This window comes from Capricornis sumatraensis, chromosome 14 (assembly GCF_032405125.1).
Source record: "Capricornis sumatraensis isolate serow.1 chromosome 14, serow.2, whole genome shotgun sequence".
NCBI lineage: Eukaryota > Metazoa > Chordata > Mammalia > Artiodactyla > Bovidae > Capricornis > Capricornis sumatraensis.
Genome location: NC_091082.1, coordinates 59403584 through 59427155, shown reverse-complemented (window position 1 = coordinate 59427155; position 23572 = coordinate 59403584). Strand labels below are relative to the sequence as shown.

Genomic DNA, 23572 nt, shown 5'->3' with positions numbered 1-23572 from the left:
GAAAAGAGTATACACAAGTGAGACATGACTGCTGGAGAAAAATGAGATGTGACAGAGGCAATAGGAAGAAGCAAAATTACGCCAAATCTTCTCTCTTAGAAGTTACCACATATATATAAAAATACACTGTTTTTAGAGCAGTTTTGGCTTCACAGCAAAATTGAGAGGATGATATGGAGATTTCCGAGGTACCCTCCATTGCCACTCATGCACAGCCCTCCAGTTATCAACATCAGCACCAGAGAGATAAAACTGTTGCAGCTGATGAACCTACATGGACACATCGTAATCACCCGAAGCCCATGGTTTACATTGAAAAGAAAAGTGAAAGTTGCTCAGTCGTGTCCAACTCTTTGTGACCCCATGGACTATACAGTCCATGGAATTTTCCAGGCCAGCATGCTGAAGTTGGTAGTCTTTCCCTTCTTCAGGGGATCTTCCCAACCCAGGGACTGAACCTAGGTCTCCCACATTGTGGTGGGGGGGGGGGGGCGGCGATTCTTTACCAGGTGAGCCATAAGGGAAACCCAAGAATACTGGAGTGGGTAGCCTATTCCTTCTCCAACGGATCTTCCCCACCCAGGAATAGAACCTGGGTCTCCTGCATTGCAGGTGGATTCTTAACTAACTGAGCTATCAGGGGAGCAGTCAGGTTTACTTTGGGGTTCACTCTTTTTAATTTTAATTTTACTGGAGGAGTGTAGTTGATCTGCAGTGTTGTGTGGGGTTTACTCTTGCACATTCTATGGATTTGGGCTTGGACAAATGTGTGATAACATGTAGCTACCAATATAATATCATATGGAATAGTCTCATTGCCCTGAAATCCTCTGTGCTTCCTCCCTGACCTCCAGTCCCTGGCAACCACACATCTTTTTTATCGTCACCATGGTTTTTTGCCTTTTCTAAGATATCATATAGTTGGAATCACAACTTTTCAGATCAGTTTCTTTTACTTAATAATATGCATTTAAGTTTCCTCTAAGTTTTTTCATGGCTTGACAGCTCTTTTTTTAGTGCCAAATAATATTCCATTGCTTCCCAAGTAGCACAGTGGTAAAGAACCCTGTTGCCAATACAGGAGATGTAGGAAACAAGGGTTTGATCCTAGGGTCAGGAAGATCCCCTGGAGTAGGAAATGGCAACCCACTCCACTCCAGTATTCTTACCTGGAAAATTCCATAGACAGAAGAGCGTGGCAGGTTGCAGTCCAAGAGGTTGACTGAGTGACTAAGCACTGAACAATGTTCCATTATCTGTTCACCTACTGAAGGACACCCTGGTTGTTTCCAAGTTTGGGCAGTTATGAATAAAGCTGCCATAAACATCAACGTGCAGGTTTGTGTGTGGGTGTGTTTGCAACTCCTTTGAGGAAATACCAAGGTTGTAGTTGCTGGATCATGTGGTTAGAGTACATTTAGTTTTTAATGAACCCACAAAGCTCTCTTCCAAAGTGACTGTATTTTGCATTCCCACCAACAATGAGTGAGTTCCTGTTGCCTCACATCCTTGCCAGTATTTGATATTGTCAGCACTGTCATATTCTTTGTGTAACTTCCAAGGCATTTTCCCATGGAAACAGCTATGTGAGTCCAGGCAAGTTATTCCCCTCTCCGTGCCTCAGTTTCCTTATCTGTAAAATGGGGATAATAGGGTATACTCACTCCATAGGATTCTTATGAGGATTCAGTTCAGTTTAGTTCAGTTCAGTCCCTCAGTCATGTCCATCTCTTTGCAATCCCATGAATCGCAGCACACCAGGCCTCCCTGTCCATCACCAACTCCCAGAGTTCACTCAGACTCACGTCCCATCGAGTCGGTGATGCCATCCAGCCATCTCATCTTCTGTCGTCCCCTTTTCCTCCTGCCGACAATCCTTCCCAGCATCAGAGTCTTTTCCAATGAGTCAACTCTTTGCATGAGGTGGCCTAAGTACTGGAGTTTCAGCTTTAGCATCATTCCTTCCAAAGAATACCCAGGACCAATCTCTTTTAGAATGGACTGGTTGGATTTCTCCTTACAGTTCAAGGGACTCTCAAGAGTCTTCTCCAACACCACAGTTCAAAAGCATCAATTCTTTGGTGCTCAGCTTTCTTCACAGTCCAACTCTCACATCCATACATGACCACAGGAAAAACCATAGCCTTGACTAGATGGACCTTTGTTGGCAAAGTAATGTCTCTGCTTTTGAGTATGCTATCTAGGTTGGTCATAACTTTCCTTCCAAGGAGTAAGCGTCTTTTAATTTCATGGCTGTAATCGCCATCTGTAGTGAAAATGCATTAATATATCTAAAGTATTTAAAAATAGTACCTATCATAGAATAGGTTCTATCTGTAAATGTTTATTGATTTATTAACTTTACAAAAAAATAATGTCATACCCAGTTTTCTTTAGTTTTGTTCCTAACAGTACATCAGGAATACCCTTCCATGTCAATACATGCATCATTGCTGTCACTGATGATGAGGAACCCCACTATGTAGGATGTACCATAATTTATTTAGCCAATTCTCTATCTTGGACATTTAAGTTGTTTCCAATTTTTCACACACAGAAATGATGCTGGCATAAATATTGTTCACCTTATCTTTATCATCTAAGATGTGGAAGGATATGAACCACTTTCACTCAGCAAAGATTTATTACAGGTCTACTAGATAGCAGGCACCATGCTGGGCAGAGATATAATGGGGCCAAAAACAGGTTGAATCTAGATCTTGGCTATAAAACTCCTCCTTCTTTACTGTGAATCTGAACTCTTTCATAATAAAATATTGCTGAGACAACAGGCTCTGTCCCAGCCCTTGTAGATTTTATGGTCTCAGGAAAGGATAAGATCTTCAGTTCAGTTACTCAGTCATGTCCAACTCTTTGCAACCCCATGGACTGCAGCATGCCAGGCTTCCCTGTCCATCACCAACTCCCGGAGCTTACTCAAACTCATGTCCATCCAGTCAGTGATACCATCCAATCATCTCATCCTCTGCCGTCCCCTTCTCCTCCCACCTTCAATCTTTCCCAGCATCAGGGTCTTTTCAAATGAGTCAGTTCTTTGCATCAGGTGGCCAAAGTATTGGAGCTTCATCTTCAGCATCAGTCCTTCCAATGAATATTCAGGACTGATTTCCTTTAGGATGGACTGGTTGGATCTCCTTGCAGTCCAAAGGACTTTCAAGAGTTTTCTCTAACACCACAATTCAAAACCATCAATTCTTTGGCACTCAGCTTTCTTTATGGTCCAACTCTTACATCCATATGTGACTACTGGAAAAATCATAGCTTTGACAGGACAGATGTTTGTTGGCAAAGCAATGTCTCTGCTTTTGAATATGCTGTCCAGGTTCATCATAGCTTTTCTTCCAAGGAGCAAGCATCTTTTAATTTCATGGTTGCAGTCATCATCTGCAGTGATTTTGGAGCCCCCCAAAAAAACTTTGTCACTGTTTCCATTGTTTCCTCATCTATTTGCCATGAAGTGATGGGACCAGATGCCATGACCTTTGTTTTGTGCATGTTGAGTTTTAAGCCAGCTTTTTCACTCTCCTCTTTCACTTTCATCAAGAGGCTCTTTAGTTCCTCTTCACTTTCTGCCATAGGATGGTGTCATCTGCATATATGAGGTTATTGATATTTCTCCCAGCAATCTTGGTCTCAGCTTGAGCTTCATACAGCCTAGCATTTCACATGATGTACTCTGCATGTAAGTTAAATAAGCAGGGTGACAATATACAGCCTTAACGTACTCCTTTCCCAATTTGGAACCAGTCTGTTGTTCCATGTACAGTTCTAACAGTTGCTTCTTGACCTCCATACAGATTTCTCAGGAGGCAGGTAAGGTGGCCTGGTATTCCCATCTCTTGAAGAATTTTCCAGTTTGTTGTGATCCACACAGTCAAAGGCTTTGGCATAGTCAATAAAGCAGAAGTAGATGTGATTCTGGAACTCTCTCTCTTTTTTGATAATCCAGCATATGTTGGCAATTTGATCTCTGGTTCCTCTGCCTTGTCTAAATCTAGCTTGAATATCTGTAAGTTCATTCACATACTGTTGAAGCCTGGCTTGGAGAATTTTGAGCATTACTTTGCTAGCATGTGAGATGAGTACAATTGTACCATAATTTGAATATTCTTTGACATTGCCCTTCCTTGGGGGTTGGATTGAAAACTGACCTTTTCCAGTCCTGAGGCCACTGCTGAGTTTTCCAAATTTCCTGGCATATTGAGTACAGCACTTTCACAGCATCATCTTTTAGGATTTGAAATAGCTCAACTGGAATTCCATCACCTCCACTAGCTTTGTTCATAGTGATGCCTCCTAAGGCCCAATTGATTTCACTTTCCAGGATGTCTGGCTCTAGTCTAGTGATCACACCATCATGATTATGAGTCATAAAGATCTCTTTTGTACAGTTCTGTGTATTCTTGCTACCTCTTCTTAATATCTTTTGCTTCTGTTAGGTCAATACCATTTCTGTCCTTTATTGTCCCCATCTTTGCATGAAATGTTCCCTTAGTATATTTAATTTTCTTGAAGAGATCTCTAGTCTTTCCCATTCTATGTTTTCCTCTATTTCTTTGCATTGATCACTGAGGAAGACTTTCTTATATCTCTGTGCTATACTTTGGAACTCTGAATTCAGATGGGTGTATCTATCCTTTTCTCATTTGCCTTCCGCTCCTCTTCTTTTCTCAACTGTTTGTAAGTCCTCCTCATACAACCATTTTGCCTTTTTGCATTTCTTTTTCTTGCGGATGGCCTTGACCACTGCCTTCTGTACAATGTCAGAAACCTCCATCCATAGTTCTTCAGGTACTCTATCAGATCTAATCCCTTGAATCTATTTTTCACTTCCACTGTATAATCGTAAGGGATTTGATTTAGGTCATACCTGAATGGTCTAGTGGTTTTCCCTCCTTTCTTCAGTTTAAGTCTGAATTTGGCAACAAGGATTTCATGATCTGAGCCACAGTCAGCTCCCAGTCTTGTTTTTGTTGACTGTACAGAGCTTCTTCATCTTTGGCTGCAAAGGATATAATCAATCTGATTTCAGTATTGACCACCTGGTGATGTCCATGTGTAAAGTCTTCTCTTATGTTATTAGAAGAGGGTGTTTGTTATGACCAGTGTGTTCTCTTGGCAAATTCTGTTAGCGTTGACCCTGCTTCATTTTGTACTCCAAGGCCAAACTTGCCTATTACTCCAGGTATCTCTTGACTTCCTACTTTTGCATTCCAGTCCCCTATAATGAATAGGACATCTTTTTTGGGTGTTAGTTCTAGAAGGTCTTGTAGGTCTTCATAGAACCCATTCAATTTCAGCTTCTTCACCATTACTGGTCAGGGCATAGACTTGGATTACTGTGATAGTGAATGGTTTGCCTTGGAAATGAACAAAGATCATTCTGTCATTTTTGAGATTGCACCCAAGAACTGCATTTTTTACTTTTTTGTTGATTACAAGGGCTACTCCATTTCTTCTAAGGGATTCTTTCCTACAGTAGTAGATATAATAGTCATCTGAGTTAAATTCACCCATTCCAGTCCATTTTAGCTCACTGATTCCTAAAATGTTGATGTTCACTCTTGCCATCTCCTGTTTGACCACTTCTAATTTACCTTGATTCATGGACCTAACATTCCAGGTTCCTGTGCAATATTGTTCTTTACAGCTTCGGACTTTACTTCCATCACCAGTCACATGCACAACTGGGTTTTGTTTTTGCTTTGGCTCCATCTCTTCATTCTTTCTGGAATTGTTTCTCCACTCTTCTCCAGTAGCATATTGGGCACCTATTGACCTGGGGAGTTCAGCTTTCAGTGTCCTATCTTTTTGCCTTTTCATACTGTTCATGGGGTTCTCAAGGCAAGAATACTGAAGTGGTTTGCCATTCTCTTCTCCAGTGGACCATGTTTTGTCAGAACTCTCCACCATGACCTGTCCATCTTGGATGGCCCTACACGGCATGGCTCATAGTTTCACTGAGTTAGACAAGGCTGTGGTCCATATGATCAGTTTGATTATTTTTTGTGATTGTGGTTTTCATTCTGTCTGCCTTCTGATGGAGAAGGATAAGAGGCTTATGGAAGCTTCCTGATGGGAGAGACAGACTGAAGGGGAAACTGGGTCTTGTTTTGATGGGTGGGGCCATGCTCAGTAAATCTTTAATCCAATTTTCTCTGGATGGGTGGGGCTGTGTCCCCTCCCTATTGTTTGACCTGCAGTCAAACTATGGTGGAGGTAATGAAGATAATGGCGACCTCCTTGCAAGGTCCTCTGCATGCACTATGGCACTCAACACCCCCAACCCTGCCACAGGTCGCTGCCGACCTATGCCTCTGCTAGAGACTCCTGGACACTCACAGGAAAGTCTGGGTCAGTATCTTGTGGAGTCACTGCTCCTTTCTCCTGAGTCCTGGTGCATGCAAGATTTTGTTTGTGCCCTCCGAGAGTCTGTTTCCCCAGTCCTGTGTAAGTCTGGCGGCTCTATGGTGGAGTTAATGGCAACCTCCTCCAAGAGGGCTTATGACATACCCAGGTCTGCTGTACCCAGAGCCCCTCCCCCTGTGGCAGGCCACTGCTGACCCGTACCCTGCAGGAGACACTCAAACACTCAAAGGCAGATCTGGCTCAGTCTCTGTGGGGTTTCCTGGTGCACACAAGGCTTTGTTTGAGCCTGCCAAATGTCTCTGGCAAGTATGGGGTTTGATTCTAAACACGATTTCACCCCTCCTACCATCTTGCTGGGCTTCTCCTTTGCACTTGGACGTGAGGTATCTTTTTTTGATGGGATCCAACATTCTCCTGTCGATGGTTATTCAGCAGTGAGTTTTAATGTTGGAGATCTTGCAGGAGAAGATCAGCACATCTTGTGACAGGATAGGATGGGCAGTTACCAAAAAATCACTCACATGTAAAACTTTAATGGGGACAATTGCTTTGAAGGAGAAGTACAGGGCTCTGACTTGGACAGGGAGGTCAGGGCCTCTGCAGGATGTATGGGAGTCATTTGCCAAACAGGGGAGGGTGGGGGCATTCTGGATGAAGATAGCAGCATGGTGGTATCACAGGAAACAAGGAGAACACAAGGAAGGGCTAAAAAATGGGGGCAGGAGTCAGGCAGAGAAGGACCAATGAAAGAGATCAGCAGGGGCTGTACCATGGGGAGCCCAGGGGCTTGCAGGTCTCTGGTAGGAAGCTCTGCTTTGGCCTGGGAGCAGAGAGAAGTCCATAAAAGGTTTTAAGTAAGGAACCGATGGAACCGGCTTGCATTTGGACACAGTCATCTTGGCTATGAATGGAAACTGGCCAGCACTGAACCCTGGAGTGCAGCTAGAAGGCTGTTATAAGACAGGATGGTGGCCCTTGCTATGGCAGAGATGGGGATGGAGAAAGAGAGAAGATTCCAGGGGCATTTAAGAGATGAATGGAATTAGATATGGTTAGAAAAGAGATAGGGGCTTCCCTGGTGGCTCAGTGGTAAAGAATCCACCTGCCAATGCAAGAGACCTGTGTTCAATCCCTGAGCTGGGAAGATCCCCCGGAGAAGGAAATGGCAACCCACTCCAGTATTCTTGCCCGGAAAATCCCGTGGACAGAGGAGCCTGGCATACTACAGTCCACGGGGCTGCAAAAGAATTGGACACAACTAAGTGACTAAACAACAACAACAAGAGAAACCACAGAGAGAAAGGGGGTTGCAGAATCTCCATGCTTCTGGCTTGTGTAAAAGTACAGATTTGGTTCCTTCACTAAACTCCACAGTAAGCAATGCGACATGAGGGCCAGATTTGAGGGGGAAGATAGTGTGAGTTGCCTGGAGACATCCAAGATGAGGTGCCAAGGATGCAGCTGTCACCCTGGATATCTGGCCTGGAAATGAATGTCAGTGATGTGGCCCCCAAACCCAGAAGAACACGTGCCACAGGGTGGGCACTTGGTCACTGTGTAGGATGGATGGTGATTAAAGCCGTGGGTGTGAATGGTATCACTGAGGAAGAAAGTATCAAATGAGAAGGGAGAACCCAAGGCCCCACCTGGGGGACTCCAACGTTTTGAAGATTGTGGATCCTTCTTGCCAAACCATCCCCCAGGGAGGCTGCGTGAATTTGACATTTCTTATACCAATGAATGAGAATAGAGGAGTGATAGTCAACTCCAGTGATTAGACAACCCCAGCCAGGATATCTCTAAGGTAATCCAGAAGGTAGTATAAATTTCTTTTAAACATTTTTGAAAAGAAAATCAAGATTAACTTCTCTGTAAATGTCTGCCCTTCACAGACCACATAGAGAAGAGGCAGGGACTGGATTCCTCCCAACAACCCAGCACCTCCGCAACCCCAGTATTACCATTGCTGTAATCATGGCAGAGTCTGAATGTATGTAAAATCAAGTGAGACGTGGCCCACAGTTCTAGCTGCTCTTCAAACTGGAACTAAAACAGGGAAAGACCATGATCTCTAGCCTAGTGACAGTGGACCAAGCAAGGCATGCACTGTCCCCTCCCCACTCGCAGGAGTCTTTATAGCTTTGACGTGAAAGGGCTTCCCTGATGGTCCAGATGATAAAGAATCTGCTTGCAATGCGGGAGATGCAGGTTTGATCCCTGGGTCAGGAAGATTCTCCCTGGAGGGAGAAATGCAATCTGCTCCAGTATTCCTGCTGGAAGAATTCACTGGACAGAGGAGACTGGCAGGCTACAATCTATGGGGTCACAAAGAGTTAGACATGACTGACTGTATTACCGTAAGGAAACATGGGTTGTAAAGTTAAGCCATCAGAAAGCTTGAGGAAAACTCTTTTCAGGCAGCATTTCTCAGGCCCCCTGTCTTTTTCTCTGGAGTTCACAGAGTCAGGAGAATTGAGCAATATCAAACAGGTCTCTGCAGAACCCCTCCTGCACTGATACACACTACGGATCTATCAGGATGGGATAAGAATGTGGTGTTTCCAAAGTACATTTCTCCTTCTTGCTACCCTTACCCCAAACTAACAACGCTTGGAATAATGTTCTGTGGAACACCAGTTGGGGAGACACAGACTGTGTTCTCTGATTACAACTGTTCATACTTGGTTCTAAGAAATCAAAGAAGGTTGAAGGGTAATATCAAGAGAGGCCAGTGACTATGGCCCATTCTTCATTCTTTCAGTAGAAGAGGAAGCTAATGGTAAAAGGCTTTTTATCTTCCAGCCCTAACAATATTCTCTCAAAGCATCAAATGTTGAAAAAAGAACCAGATGAGCTAGAGGATTCCTTATATTCTCTTGATGAGGTACTACTTGTCCTTAGTTCCTAGAGCCATCTACACAGGGGTGGTGGTGATGGTTCAGATAATAATGGTAAGTATAACGAGGGTGATGGTAATGATGGCAATGATGATGAAGGTAGTGAAGATGATGGTGGTGATGACTGTGATGGTCATGGCGGTGAGAATAATGAGTAGAAGATGGTGAAGATGGTGATGGTGACAATGGCGGCCATCATTCATTATTGAGCACTTGCATTCTAGACCCTATTCTAGGCATTTTCCATACCTAACCTCAGTTCATCTTCACAACAACTCGGTGAAGCACGTCCAACTCAGTAAAGCATGTAAAATCCTCGTTTTAAAAATGCAGAAACTGGCTCAAAACCTTTTATGAGTTTTTCACTGTGACAAGGTGATTTGAGGTACTGAGGCCAGAAGGAGATCTTCAGTCATTCATCACCAACCACAAACACTCCTAAGAGCCTTCTGTGTTTCCAGCTCCTTAACAAAAAGGACAGGAACCATGGCCCATTTCACTCCTGGGTACTTGTCACTGTGTTCGTTGGCCTGCATGTGCCTCGTACTTTTACCTTCCAGCAACCCAGTGAGCTAGGTACTATTGTTGTCTTTATTTTGCAGGCCGGGAAACCGAGTACCAATGACATTAAGAAACGTGCTCAAAGTCACACAGCTGGTACACGGCAGGGTCAGGACCCAAACTGAGGTCATTGTGATTCTGATGGCTGTGTTTTTTTCTGTGACCCCACATGACCTCTAAAGATCCAGAGAGGTACCAGCTACATACCCAGTTCCTAGAGGACAGGTTCTGTCATTAACTTGAGCGGAGACAAAGTTGAGAGTTTCATCCCCTGGGATGAAGAACATCTGATGCCTGCCTGAGCGCACTGCTGGCCTTGCCCCAGGTTTGCATTATAGTGAAGATTCTGGATTCGGGCTTTGGAGACCAGCTGCCAAGGTTTGACTCTCAAGTGTGCACTGCCTAGTTGTGTGGGCAAGTTGCTGGGCTTCTGTGTGCCTCTGTTTACAGGTCATCAAGTGGGGGACAGATCTCACCCAGTAGTTGTGAGGATGGAATGATGTGGTACCCAAACCACAGAGGCACACATGAGCCTTAGTCAGTGGCGACTACCATCAGCATCACTGTTGATGTGATGTGAGCTAAATGTGGGTGGCAGTCAGATGGGTATGTGCCCAGGCAGCGCTGCTTGGTTTACTCACACCAAGGTGACTTTACCTGTGACCCCTGCCCCATCTACATCTGACAGCAAGTCAGGTTTTCTTAGCTGTGAGCGCTCTGTCCTCTTCCCAGGCCTCCTTCTGAGGGTCATGACAATGGGTGTGTGTGCCAGCTGCCGAGTGATAAAGCTGGCACTCCATCCAGGTCCCTCAAAGCCCCTGCTTTTAACCTTCATACTACCTGCCTTTTAAAAGATTATCCTAAGAGGTAAAATGCATGTAATAACAAGCTAGGTTTATAAAATCTGGGATTTCCCTCAGGGAAATCCAGGTTGAGTAATGTAGAGGGAAACTACCTGAAGTATTGCTGGGTGATGTCATGAGCAGCCCAGAAGGTGGGATCACTACCAAAGATCTGATTGGTTAGATATTACCTCACACCTGTCAGAATAGCCATCATCCAAAAGGAAACAAATAACAGATGTTGGCAAGGATGTGGAGAAAAGGGAACCATCGCACACTGTTGGTGGGAGTGTAAATTGGTGTAACCACTAATGGAAAACAGTTTGAAGGTTTCACAGAAAACTAAAAATAAAACTATCATAGGATCCAGCAATTGCACTCCTGGGTATTTATCCCTCCAAAATAAAAACGCTAATCTGAAAAGCTACATGTCCCCAATGTTCATAGCAGCGTTATTTACAATAGCCGAGATATGGAAGCAACATAAGTTCCCATGAACAGATGAATGGATAAAGAAGACGTAGTAAGGAGTTCCCTGGCGGCCCAGTGGATAGGACTCTGTGCTTTCACTGCTGTGTCCTGGGTTCAATCCCTGGTCAGGGAACTAAAATCCTACAAGCTGCATGGCATAGCCAAAAAAAAAAAGATGTGGTATGTATATATGTGTATATCCACACACACATATACATACACAATGGATTACTACTCAGCCATGAAAAAGAATGAAATTTTACCATTTGCAACAACATGGATGGACTGGGAGGGTATTATGCTTAGCAAAGTAAGTCAGACAGAAGAAGGCAAATACTGTATAATATCATTTATATGTGGAATCCAAAAAATAAAACTAGAGACTGTAACAAAGAAGAAACAGACTCAGAGATATAGAGAACAAACTAGTAGTTACCAATGGAGAGAGAGAAGGGGAGGAAATGACCGGGAGAGAGGATTAAAAGGCATAAACTACTATGTATAAAATATAAACCACAAGGATATATTGTACAACACAGAGAATATAGCCAACATTTTTATAATAACTGTAAATGGAATATAATCTTTAAAAGTTGTGAACCACTATGTTATATACCTGAAACATATAATACCTGTACATCAACCATACCTTAATTTTTTAAAAGTCCATGATCTAAAAAAAATATCTGATTGGTGAAGGACTTGCTGCCTGGTCCCACTGGGAAGACAAGAAACACTAAGCCCGCTGGGAAGATGGGAAACATTAAGGAGGATCTTAAATTTCATTCCCACCTGATTTCTCAGCTTCTTTTGATAAGGGAAAGAAAGGACTTTTTACATTTTTCTTTGCAAGCTCAGTAGATTGTGTCTATTTCTGCCAAACTTTGTTACAAAGACTTCTCTCCATGCATAGAAAATCACTCTTCCTTAGATATCCAAGATAAGCAGTATTTTTAAGTGGAAAAAAAAAAGTAGATTGTCATAGAATATACACAGTGTTCTCTCCCCGCTGCACCCTTTTTTTTTCCAAGTGTCGTTATCTGACCACAAGAGAAATTTGGAGAAAAAAACAAGTGTTGAAAGTCTTATCCCAGTATGATGGGACTGCATGAGCCTTGACTTTCACGCAGTCTTTTAACAGCTATTTATTGCAGACCTACTGTGTACAGGCCACTGAGGATACAGCGGCGGGGGTGGAGGGACAATTTTCACTGTATAGGCTCCAGTCCTGTTTGGATTTGTGTAATACGCAAGTATAACTTTTGTGCTATTGTTTTCAGTCGCTAAGTCGTGTCTGACTCTTTGCAACCCCACAGACGGCAGCACATCAGGCTGTCTCCTCTGTCCTCCATAACTTCTTTAACCAGAAATAAAGAATTGCTTCTTCTCAAAGAGGAAAACCTCTCTTCTACAGCCCAGGCTAGCATCACTCATCTCTGCCACCTTGGTATCCTTCTTATCACACACCCTTCACATCAGCCAGCTCAACCCTTCACTCTCCAGCCTCTAGTCTCTCTTAAAAGAGAATGATAATTAAAAATAAATATTTTTTTTAAAAGGAAGAGACAGCAACAGACCTAAGTCTGAATTCTGATCTTACTGCTTACCAGCTCCACAGCTTAACCTGGCTGAGCGTCTGTGTCACACCTAGAAACACAAACAAATTTCCTTGTTGGGTTGTTTGTAACGATTAGAAAATATCACGTGTCAAACTCCTGGCATGGTGCCTGGCACAGAGCAAGTGCTTAATACTGACACTAGCTATTATTCAGTTCAGTTCAGTTCAGTCGTTCAGTCGTGTCTGACTCTTTGTGACCCCAAGAATCGCAGCACACCAGGCCTCCCTGTCCATCACCAACTCCTGGAGTTTACCCAAATTCATGTCCATCGAGTCGGTGATGCAATCCAGCCATCTCATCCTCTGTCGTCCCCTTCTCCTCCTGCCCCCAATCCCTCCCAGCATCAGAGTCTTTTCCAATGAGTCAACTCTTCTCATGAGGTGGCCAAAGTATTGGAGTTTCAGCTTCATCAGTCCTTCCAATGAACACCCAGGACTGATCTCCTTTAGGATGGACTTGTTGGATCTCCTTGCAGTCGAAGGGACTCACTATCATTATACTGTTATTATTCTCACTCTTCCAAGCTGGAAATTCTCAGCAGGTGGCCTTGTTGCAGGTCAAGGGCCCAGGCACGAGCCTGTTCAGCTCCCTTCCGTCTCCCTCCGCATCCATCTTTGCTCCCCTTCCCTCTGTCTTTCCCTACTGTTCTCTTCCAGGCATACTTCCTCCCTCCCTGCATCTCCCCTTCTCTCTCCCTCCCAGGCCATCCTGTGTGCGAGGTCTTGAATCACGACCTCCTCCTTCAGCATCTCCAGCCTTTCTCTGCATCTCACTTCTTTGTCATCAAACATGCCCTTCAAGCTGGTGCATCTTCAGGATCACTGCTTCTTTAACTCCTTTTCTACAGCTCATACTCCTGTCCCACCAAGACCTTACAGTGCATTACACCCTCTGTCCTCATCACTAACTTGTGACTTTGTCTTTGAAGCCCCACCTTCTTCCCCAAGCTCTGTTCTCTCTGTCCTACCCACCCACTCCCACCCCAACCCCCCCGATTCTCTTTCTCAAAACCTTCTCATCTTTGATCATCACAGCTGGGGTGAGGGATGCTCCTGGAAGCCAGAGGCTAGAGGCCAGGATGCTGATCAAGATTCTTACACTGCACAGGTCAGCCCCCCAACAGAGGATTGTCTGGCCCAATATGTCAGCTGTTGCTCAGTCACTAAGTCATGTCCTACTCTTTGTGACCCCATGAACTGCAGCACACCAGGCTTCCCTGTCCTTCACTGTCTCCCTGAGTTTGCTCAAATTCATGTCCATTGAGCGATGATGCCATCCAACCATCTCATCCTCAGTCGCCCCCTCCTCTTCCTGCCCTCAATCTTTCCCAGCATCAGGGTCTTTTCCAATGAGTTGGCTCTTCGCATCAGGTGGCCAAAGTATTGGAGCCTCAGCTTCAGCATCAGTCCTTCCAATGAATATTCAGGGTTGATTTCCCTTAGAATTGACTGGTTTGATCTCCTTACAGTCCATGGGACTTTCAAGAGTCTTCTCCAGCACCACAGTTGGAAAGCATCAATTCTTTGGTGCTCAGCCTTCTTTGTGGTCCAGCTCTCACATCCATATGTGACTACTGGAAAAACCATAAGAAGGAAAGGGAAAGTCAGAAAGTGAAGTTGCTCAGTTGTGTTCAACTCTTTGCGACCCCATGGACTGTAGCCTACCAGGCTCCTCCATCCATGGAAATTTCCAGGCAGGAGTACTGGAGTGGGTTGCCATTTCCTTCTCCAGGGGATCTTCCCGACCCAAGGATCGAACCCAGGTCTCCTGCATTGCAGCCAGATGCTTTACCATCTGAGCCACCAGGAAAGCCCAGCTTTGAGTATATGGACATTTGTCAGCAAAGTGATGGCTCTGCTTTTTAATATGCTGTGTAGGTTGGTCATAGCTTTTCTTCCAAGGGGCAAGTGTCTTTTAATGTCAGTAGTGCTATAGTTAAGAAACTCTTCTGGCTCCTGCCTCTCTAATTCATCTGTTATTTTTCTGAAAAAAAAAAAATACAGTTCATTAAGCCAATTTACGGCTCTATCAGCAGCCAAAATAGCAGTGACTCAGACCCTGGAGTCTGACTGCTGTGAGCCCAAGCCCTGGCTAGGTTGTTTGCCAGCATCCAGCAGCCACATGTCTCAGAGACCCCCCCCCCCAGCCCCCCGCCTAGTCTGTAAAATGGGGCAATGGTCAGATGTTACAGTGGAGTGATGCATTGATTGCTTAGCAGAGAGCTGGGCACACAGGCCACACTCATGAATTTAAGTCAGGTTTACAGTCTTTAGGCTACTGTCCTAGGCTGGCCACAAATTGACCTCAGCCTCCATCCCATCTCTTCCCTCTACTCCTCCCCTCCCCATCATCCACTCCACCCCAACTAACCTCGACCCTCTTCCAGAATATGTGCTGCGTTCCCCAGCTCTCATCCTGCCTCCTCCCTTCACCCCTCGATATTAGTTTCCTGTGACTGTCATGCGCTTCCCAGGTGGCACTAGTGATAAAGAACCTGCCTGCCAGTAGATAAAAGAGAGACAGGTTCAGTCCCTGGGTCGAGAAGATCCCCTGGAGGAGGGCATGGCAACCCACTCCAGTATTCTTACCTGGAGAATCCCATGGACAGCGGATCTGGCAGGCTATAGTCCACTGGGTCGCAGAGTTGGACACGACTGAAGTGACTTAGCATGCATGCGCACATGGCTGTCATAACAAATTATCACAGGCTCTGTGGCTTATATTAACACAGTTTCACATTTATTTATTTATTCTTTTACAGCTCTGGCGCCCAAAGTCCAAAATTAGTTTCACTAAGCTAAAGTCAAGGGGTCGGTCTCTTCCAGAGGGTGTGGGAAAAAACCTGATCCCTCACCTTTTCTAGGCTTTCCTCCTCTCCAGTCTTTACCCTTCATCCCTTGCATTCTGTGGCTCATGGCCCCTTCGTCTGTCTCCAGAGCCAGCAAGGGAGCATCTTCAGCTCTTTCTCTGCTTCTGTCACATCACCTTCTCCTCTGTCTATAGTCAAACCCCCTCTGTCTACTTCTTGTAAGGACCCCTGTGCCTATATTGGACCCACACAGACAATCCAGGATAAGCCCCCCCATCTCAAGATCCTCAGCTTCCTCAAATCCGCAAAGCTCTATCTGCCCTGTCAGGTAATGTCCATGGGCCCTCAGGATTAGGACCTGGAAATCTTTGGGTTGGTGGGGGGGTGGGCATCGATGTTTTTATGATTAAATATATAACTTTATTTATGATGCTTCAGATTTTGTAAATGCTGACTGTATAGCAACCAAAGTCTCACAAATGCTAGCCAAGGACAACCACTGATCAAGACCCTTTGGAAAATCAAAAATAAATAAACTGCCAGGCGAGAAGCTTTGTTCTCCCAACAGAGAATTTAATAAATGAACGTACTTCTCTGACCTTTTAAGGTTCACACTGGAAAAACTTAAACTTTCTTTTAAGGGCATCCCCAACCAACTGACTGCTCGATCAACCCATAGTTAGAAAAATAAACCCCATAGTTAAAAAATATCTATCAAATGTTCTTCATACCCAGAATATAATAAAACTTTTACACCCAGAATGAAAAGCCTCTCAGTTTCTATACCAGACCAGATTAGTCTACCCATCAGCCTGTAATCAAGTCCCTCTGAATGTCACCATCAGCTCACTGTGATGTCGCTAAGAAACCGCATGCTAATATCCTTTTATTCTTGCGGGGCACCATTCATCCACGCCTTCCATTCTGAAATGTCCTCCCCTCCAACTCTGAACAATGCCAGTGCCCACGCCCAGTGGATCCTCAGCTGAGCGGTGATCACTCTGGGTAAAAGATAGCTCTTCTTCTGGGACCCTCACACTTCCCTACTCCTTCAGCGGTCACTTCCACACTACGTGGGGTCACTGCCTGTTTCCTGTCAGGCACTTAGACCTGTTCTCAGACTGAACCTAAATCCCTTGAGGAATGGCTTCATATGATCCCCCAAGCTCAGCTCACGGTTTTGTACACAGTGGACACTTAGTCAACAAGGGTTCCGTGGATGGTTTTTATTGTCGACCTCTGAAAAGAAAGTTGGATTTGAGCCCAACTGAAGATGATCAACCATTTAAAAAAACACAAGATGGATGGCAACTTGTGTTATTTTGATGGGAGGGTAGCGCTGCCCTTATCCTCCTGTCAGCAAGCGCTGTGAAGACATTATTCAGAAAACAAAGAAAGTGAATTGACTTGATACTTACCTTCTTCTTGCTTCTCTTTTTAAGGTTTGTCTTTATATCTGAAATACCTTCTGGAACATTATAAAAAAATTACAAGCCGGACCCAAGAACTTCAGGTAATCTTTGAGCTCCAAAAGTTCATTTCAGCTCCTCCTTAAAATTTTCATGGCACTGGGCATCTTAACTCCATTGTTCCTCTATTAGGTAGTCAGTGCACATCCTCCAAAAGGTGATATGATATCTCCATTTGCACTCCAGATGATTCAGATGGGGTGGCTGAGATCTCCCAGGAGGGCAAGGAAACTTGTTTTCCTCTGTCCAAACCCAGACAATTTTAAAAGACATTAGATCTTAAAATTTGTGTTTATTAAATGCAGTGGAAGAAGTAGAGCTAGCCGCAGTACAGAGAAAAGATGTACCAAAAGTTACATAATGTCAACATTTTAGAGGCAAAATAACCCTTAGGGATTGTATTGCTCTGATAGCTATTGCCATATTAATACTGCATAAGAAACAGCAGTAGTATTCCACGATTACTGTCCACTGCTCACACGTCCAGGGCCAGCTGCGGGGTGAATCCACTGGCCTTGGATGGACTCACTCACAGGCCTGGGCATTGGCTGGCTCTTGACCGATCTAGGCTGGCCTCAGCTGGAGGAGCTGTGCTCCGTTGCACGTGTCTCTGATCCTCCAGCAGGCCAGCCTGAGCATGTTCTCATGGCACCAGCAGAAGAAGCAGAGATCAGGAAGAGAAAGCAGGCCCTTGTGTTGCGTCTGCCAACATCCCATTGGCCAGAGCAAGTCACATGACTGAGTTCAGTGTCAGAGGCAGGATATTGGCAGGCACTACAAGTTACATAACCAAAGGTATGAATAGAGGAAGGGTGAAATAGTGGGACCACCGCAGCAATCAACCACAAAGACCATCTATTCCAGGGGTAAGAAAATTTTTCTGTAAAGGGCCAGAATATTCTGTAAAGGGCCTGTAAATATTTCAGAACATATCATCTCTGTTACACCTATCTGACTCTGCTACTGTAGAGTAAAGACAACCATAGACAATTGCATATATTAATGGGTGTGGCAAGCATGCTCTGTTCCAATAAAACTTTATTTATAAAAATAGACAATGGTCCAAATTTGGCCTGCAGACAGTAGTTTGCCAACCCCTGATCTAGTCCATTCTCCTTATTTTACAGATAGGGACAATGACGTTCAGAGGCTTAGGTGACTATCTCAAGGTCACACAGCTAGTTGGTGGAAGAATCAAGACAAAAGTTCAGGCCTTCTGGCCTTAGCTCACTGCTTTTTCTCTTACACTCAGCAAATAATAATGAACAAGCCTAACTACCATTTACTAAGCACCTACTATGTGCTAAGCACTGTGGTAAAAGCTTTCCAACATTATCTCATTCAGTCCTGATAACACTAAGTATGTATTCATATTAACCTCATCTTTTAAATGAAAAAGCATCTAGAAAGAACTATGGCTGAGAGTCTGTCTAGATCTAGAGTCTGAACTCTTACCTATGATGCCCTGCTGCTTCCCTACTAGGTACTAGGTTAAGCATAGTTTTTCTGCATTTTTCAGAAAGTTTTGGGAACTTTTGTCTGTCCCGCAAAGGTAGTGGAAATGACTCCTGCCTTAGTCCTGAGCAGGACTAATCAGCTACAATCTCCCTTCCTCTCCCTTCAGATCAAGATCAGCAGTTCTCAGGAAACTCAGCAGTCTCTGATGCAAGAAAAGTTGCGGGAGCACCTGGCAGAGAAGGAGAAGCTGAGCGAGGAAAGGCTACAGCAGGAAGAGAAGCTGAAAGCCCGAGTCAAGTGGCTGATGGGAGAGAAGGCGGTAAGGAGGTCCCTATCCTTCCCTTCATGCTGCAAACGGAGGAGATGACCTTTCCCATAAAAAACTGAGGGCGCACATTTAGAGGAGAAACTTCAGCAGCAATCTTGATGGATGCCATGGAACTAAATTAATTTAAGAGGGTGAATGGAGACTTCTCGGGTAGTTCAGTGGCCAAGACCCCACGCTCTCAATGCAGAGGGCCTGGGTTCAATCCCTGGTCAGGGACTCACATCCTGCAAGCCCCAGCTGAAGATCCTATGTGCCACAATGAAGCTCGAAGATCCTACGTGCTGCAACTAAGACCTGGTGCAGCCAAATATATAGACGTTTTTTTTAAAAAATAAATAAATAAAAAGGGTGAATAATGTTGGAGGAATTAACATGAAGCTTGGGTCTTAAAACTCAGAGCAAGATCAACTTGAGTAGGCACAGTTATTGAAATTTCTAGAAACAGTACTTCATTGGTTTATACACTGCAGCTGATTTTACAGATCTGAGGCATTACTACAAGTCCTGGTTTATGACCAACGGAGTGTTTCTAAGTATGTGCAAGACCAGCCAGTGTTATTTCAGTCTTTTGCTTTCTCTTTATACAGATCAAGGGAATAAAGTGGCCAAAATTGCTGCTTATTTTTCTAGAAAACGGCCAATTAGAAGATGCTACCAACATTGCCTCTCAACTCAGAGGTGCCTATGAATCAACTGGGGATGTTGTAAAAAGGCAGATTCTGACTCAGCCTGTCTGGGCCTGGGACTCTGATGGCACAGCTCTGCAGATACATGTTCAGCAACAGAGTCTCAGACGAAGCTTTTACCCGAGCTGGCAGATAAGAACCACCTGGAAGCTGGTTGAAAATACAGATTCTTGGGCCCTACCCCAGCCCCACTGAATGAGAATCTCAGGAGAAGGCCAGAAACTGCAGTTAATGGGCCAGTTCTCCTCCTTGTCCTTGAGTTCACCGTGTTTTTTAAAAAAACATTTATTTATATATTTGGCTGTGTCACTTCTTGGTTGCAGCACGCAGGCTCTTCATTGCATCTTGCAGGATCTTTCGTTGCAGCAAATGGACTCTCTAGATGTGATGCGGGGGCTCCAGTAGTTGTGGCTTGTGGGCTTAATTGCTCCCCAGCATGCGGGATCTTAATTCTCGGACCAGGGTTCAAACCCATGTCCCCTGCATTGCAAGGAGGATTCTTAACCACTGGACCACCAGGGAAGTCCCAAGTTGGCCATTTGTGATATTCAAGGACCCACCACGAATTTAACTACCTCAGTCACCATCACCCTGGATCCCTGGTTCATGACTTTGGCTGCACTTCTGTCATTCAAGAGATTAAAAAAATGCTAAGGCCTTGCACCCCTCCCCCCCACCCCCAGATTCTGATCTAGCTGGGGTGGGGGTGCAGCTCAGGCCCTGAGATTGGTGAGCTCTCCCTGGTGGTTCCCACGTGCAGCCACCACAGAGAGCATCTCCCACGCACCTCAAAACAGCAGCACCAGATCCACTGAATCCCAGCACCTCCTTTCTTCCACCAAAAAGGACCAAAACTGCCAGTTCCTCCATCTCCACCAGGAACTGCTTGGTGACTTCCTGCTGGGACCCTCCTTCTCTGTCAGACACCCCGACTCTCCAAGCCTCTCCAAGAGGCAGCAGCCTCTGCCGGTTTCATCTTGTCCTCTAACCCGTGCCCTTCTACCTCTTCTCCTCTTTGCCTCTTTCTCTGCCTTTTGTGAAATAAAAGATTAAAAAGAAAGACCCACCTGACCAAAATCGCCTGTGAGTCCCATACAGGTATATAAACAACGGCCTTAAATCAAGACAGGTCCCTTCAGAAGGGCAATTCGATGTAGAAAAGAAAAAAGAGTGACATTCTAGAGAGAGAGAAATAAAACCAGAAAGAACCTAAAAATCTTCCAAACCTTCACAGAACTCTCCACCTGTGTCCTCTCTCTTCTCTGTTTAATTTCTCCCTTCCGAAATGTCCTATTTTAGTTTCAGTTTTGGTTTGACTGTTTCCCACTGTGAATGTACAGTCCTATAGCCCCAGCCTGTTCACCACCACCTTGGGCACCAGCCTGGGCCCTCCAGATGCCCCTTTGTAACATTGATTCCAACAGACACAGGGTTTCAAGGGCTGACATCAACCCCCCTTTAATCACACCAAACTTCAGAGGCCACACCACCCCTTGCAGAGGGGAACGCAAAGCCAGGGACCCACAGACAGACAGTACAGCTGCTCAGATCCACTACTGTCCCATTGAGAGTCATTCTTCCCCAGACACTTACATTGATTGGCTTGACCCCAGGGACTCATCCAGAAGTACCATCACAGGCTTGAGTGCTAGGTGCCCCGATTTTAAGTGAACATGGCACTGTCACCCCCCACCCTTTCTAAAAATATGTGTGTCAAAATTCATTAATTAAGCTCCTCCTCACAAGTCCTGACTTGTCTTAGGACTCTGCTTCAATGGTAAGAAATTCTAGGTTCCCTTTTAGAGCTTCTCTGGTGGCTCAGACATTAAAGAATCTGCCTGCAATGCAGGAGACCGGGGTTCAATCCCTGGGTCAGAAAGATGCCTTGGAGAAGGGAATGGCTACCCAATCCAGTATTCTTGCCTGGAGAATTCCATGGACAGAGGAGCCTGACAGGCTACAGTCCGTGGGGTTGCAAAGAGTCAGACACGACTGAGTAGCTAACTTATGAAGCTATCATTCTTTTTTTATTATTATTATGATCTGTTAACAACATTCCCCTGACTTATGCACACACTAATGGTTTAGATCAGGGGCCGTAAACTTTTCCCATAAAGAGCCACATAGTATCTATTTTCAGTTGTGCAGGTCATGTCTTTGTCCTGATTTCTCAGCTCTGTGGTTGCAGTGCCAAGGCAACCCACGATGAGCATGGTGGAGTTCCAATAAAACTTTATTTACAAAAAAAAAGCAGACAGTGGGCCACATTTGGCCTGCATGCTGTAGCTTGCCAACTACTGGTTCTAAAATCAAAGGGACCAGGGTTCAATTTCCTATTGATGTGATTTATTGGTAAACATTCCTAATCTCTCTAAGCCTATTTCCTCCTCAACAAAGTAGAAATGACAGAAGAAATGATTGATCTTTACTAGTGAATGATTATCATGTGCCAAGCGTTTCATGTTCATCATCTCATCTGCTCTTCCTATCAACCCAATGCAGGAAGCACTCTTACTGTCCCCATTGTACAGATGGGGAAACGGAGGTTTCTAAAGCTTCTCACTTGCCCAAGACTATACCCCTAGGAAGAATCAGCCACAGGCTCTAATCTGACCCTGCCAACTCCAGACCCCATTGTCTTAGACCCTAGATATACTGTCCACAGTTTTCCATGGGTTTGTTGTGAGACCTAAAAGAGTTAATCTCTGAAGGGCCTGGCCTGGAGTCCAGATTCCTACCCTGGTAACTACGTCTATTAAACAACAGTCATGACTTTCAGGCTTTGGAGGAAAGCATTACTCAAGAGAAAAACAAAGCGAAAGAAGCATTAGAAGAAGAACGGAAGAGAGTCCAAGAGCTGGAGGATCGCTTAACCCAGCAAAAGAAGGTATGAGCTCGGGGAGGCAGAGCCGGCCTGAGCCCAGGTCGAGGTCAGGCAGCCAGGACGGACTCACCTGGGACACTCATCTGGGCCTGCCCACCCCAGCTGCCAGGCTCTCAGCTGCCCACAGTCTCCCCATGGGGATGCTGTGAGGAGTAAAGAGTTCACCTGCCCACGCAGTGCCTAGCAGAATCCAGATTCCTGCCGTTGCAATTCTGTCTGTTAAATGCCGATCATTGGTTTTCAGGCTTTGGAGGAGACCATTTCTCAGGAGAAAAGCAGAGCAAAGGAAGCATTAGAAGAAGAACAGAGCAAAGTCCAAGAGCTGGAGGACCGCTTAACCCACCAGAAGGAGGTACGTAGCTTGGGGAGATGGGCAGCTCGAACCCAAACCCAGCTTGAGGGCCATGTGGAAGTAAGTTTTGAACCACAGCTGATGGGGAGTCAAGCATGGCGGAGTTTCCCAGAGGGATTTGTCCGTGGGGGAGCTCAGCTACTTTGGGAAGAAGCAGGGGGGACTCTAGGAGAGGACCCTAGAGTTGTAACCTTGCGCCTACAGTTTACACAAAGATTGTAAATGTCATAAAATACAATCTTAGGGGACACATCAGGATTGGTAATGTGCGTTTTCTGCATGGGGACTACATCCTGAATCCTAAAAATGGAGGACTTTCAGAATCCTGGGACTTCAGGGCTACGTGAATCCAACAACATCCTAAAATGCCCCAACCTTCATCTCCACCACCAAGAAATTTTCTACAGCCCCGGGAAGTCCATCCCAGTGTTGATGCCTTGGCTGGGAGAAAATTCTTCCTTTAGATTGAGTTGACTCAGATTCTCTCTCAAAAAAGGTTTCAACCCTCCACCCACCCCCTTGGGCTCCTGCAAGACCCATCTGCTTTCTCTTCCACAGAATAACCTTTTAGATGCATAAGAATAGAGGCACCGGCTCCTCTCCAGACACAAATGCCCTTCACAGGCCTGGAGCCTGGCCTTGGTCCCCTCCTCTGAGCTGCTCTAACCTGTGACAGATTAGCAGCTCACTGGCTGAAAAGGGGCTCATGGACATGTTGTGCTTGGTCCTAGAGTTTTTTATCTTGAATTCATAAAATTTACTGACAAATCCAGATTCCCATCCTCTCTTGAAAAGTCAGAAGACTG

At 45.0% G+C, this 23572-nt stretch overlaps 1 protein-coding gene across 1 annotated transcript in view; it reads left to right on the top strand.

The window, feature by feature from the left end:
* Window positions 1-23572, top strand: part of FHAD1 (forkhead associated phosphopeptide binding domain 1) — a 166198-nt gene that overhangs the window by 87259 nt on the left and 55367 nt on the right. Inside the window, 4 exon segments of the mRNA XM_068985763.1 lie at window positions 17032-17102; window positions 18683-18835; window positions 22310-22417; window positions 22659-22766. Of these exon segments, the coding sequence (XP_068841864.1) occupies window positions 17032-17102; window positions 18683-18835; window positions 22310-22417; window positions 22659-22766 (440 nt within the window).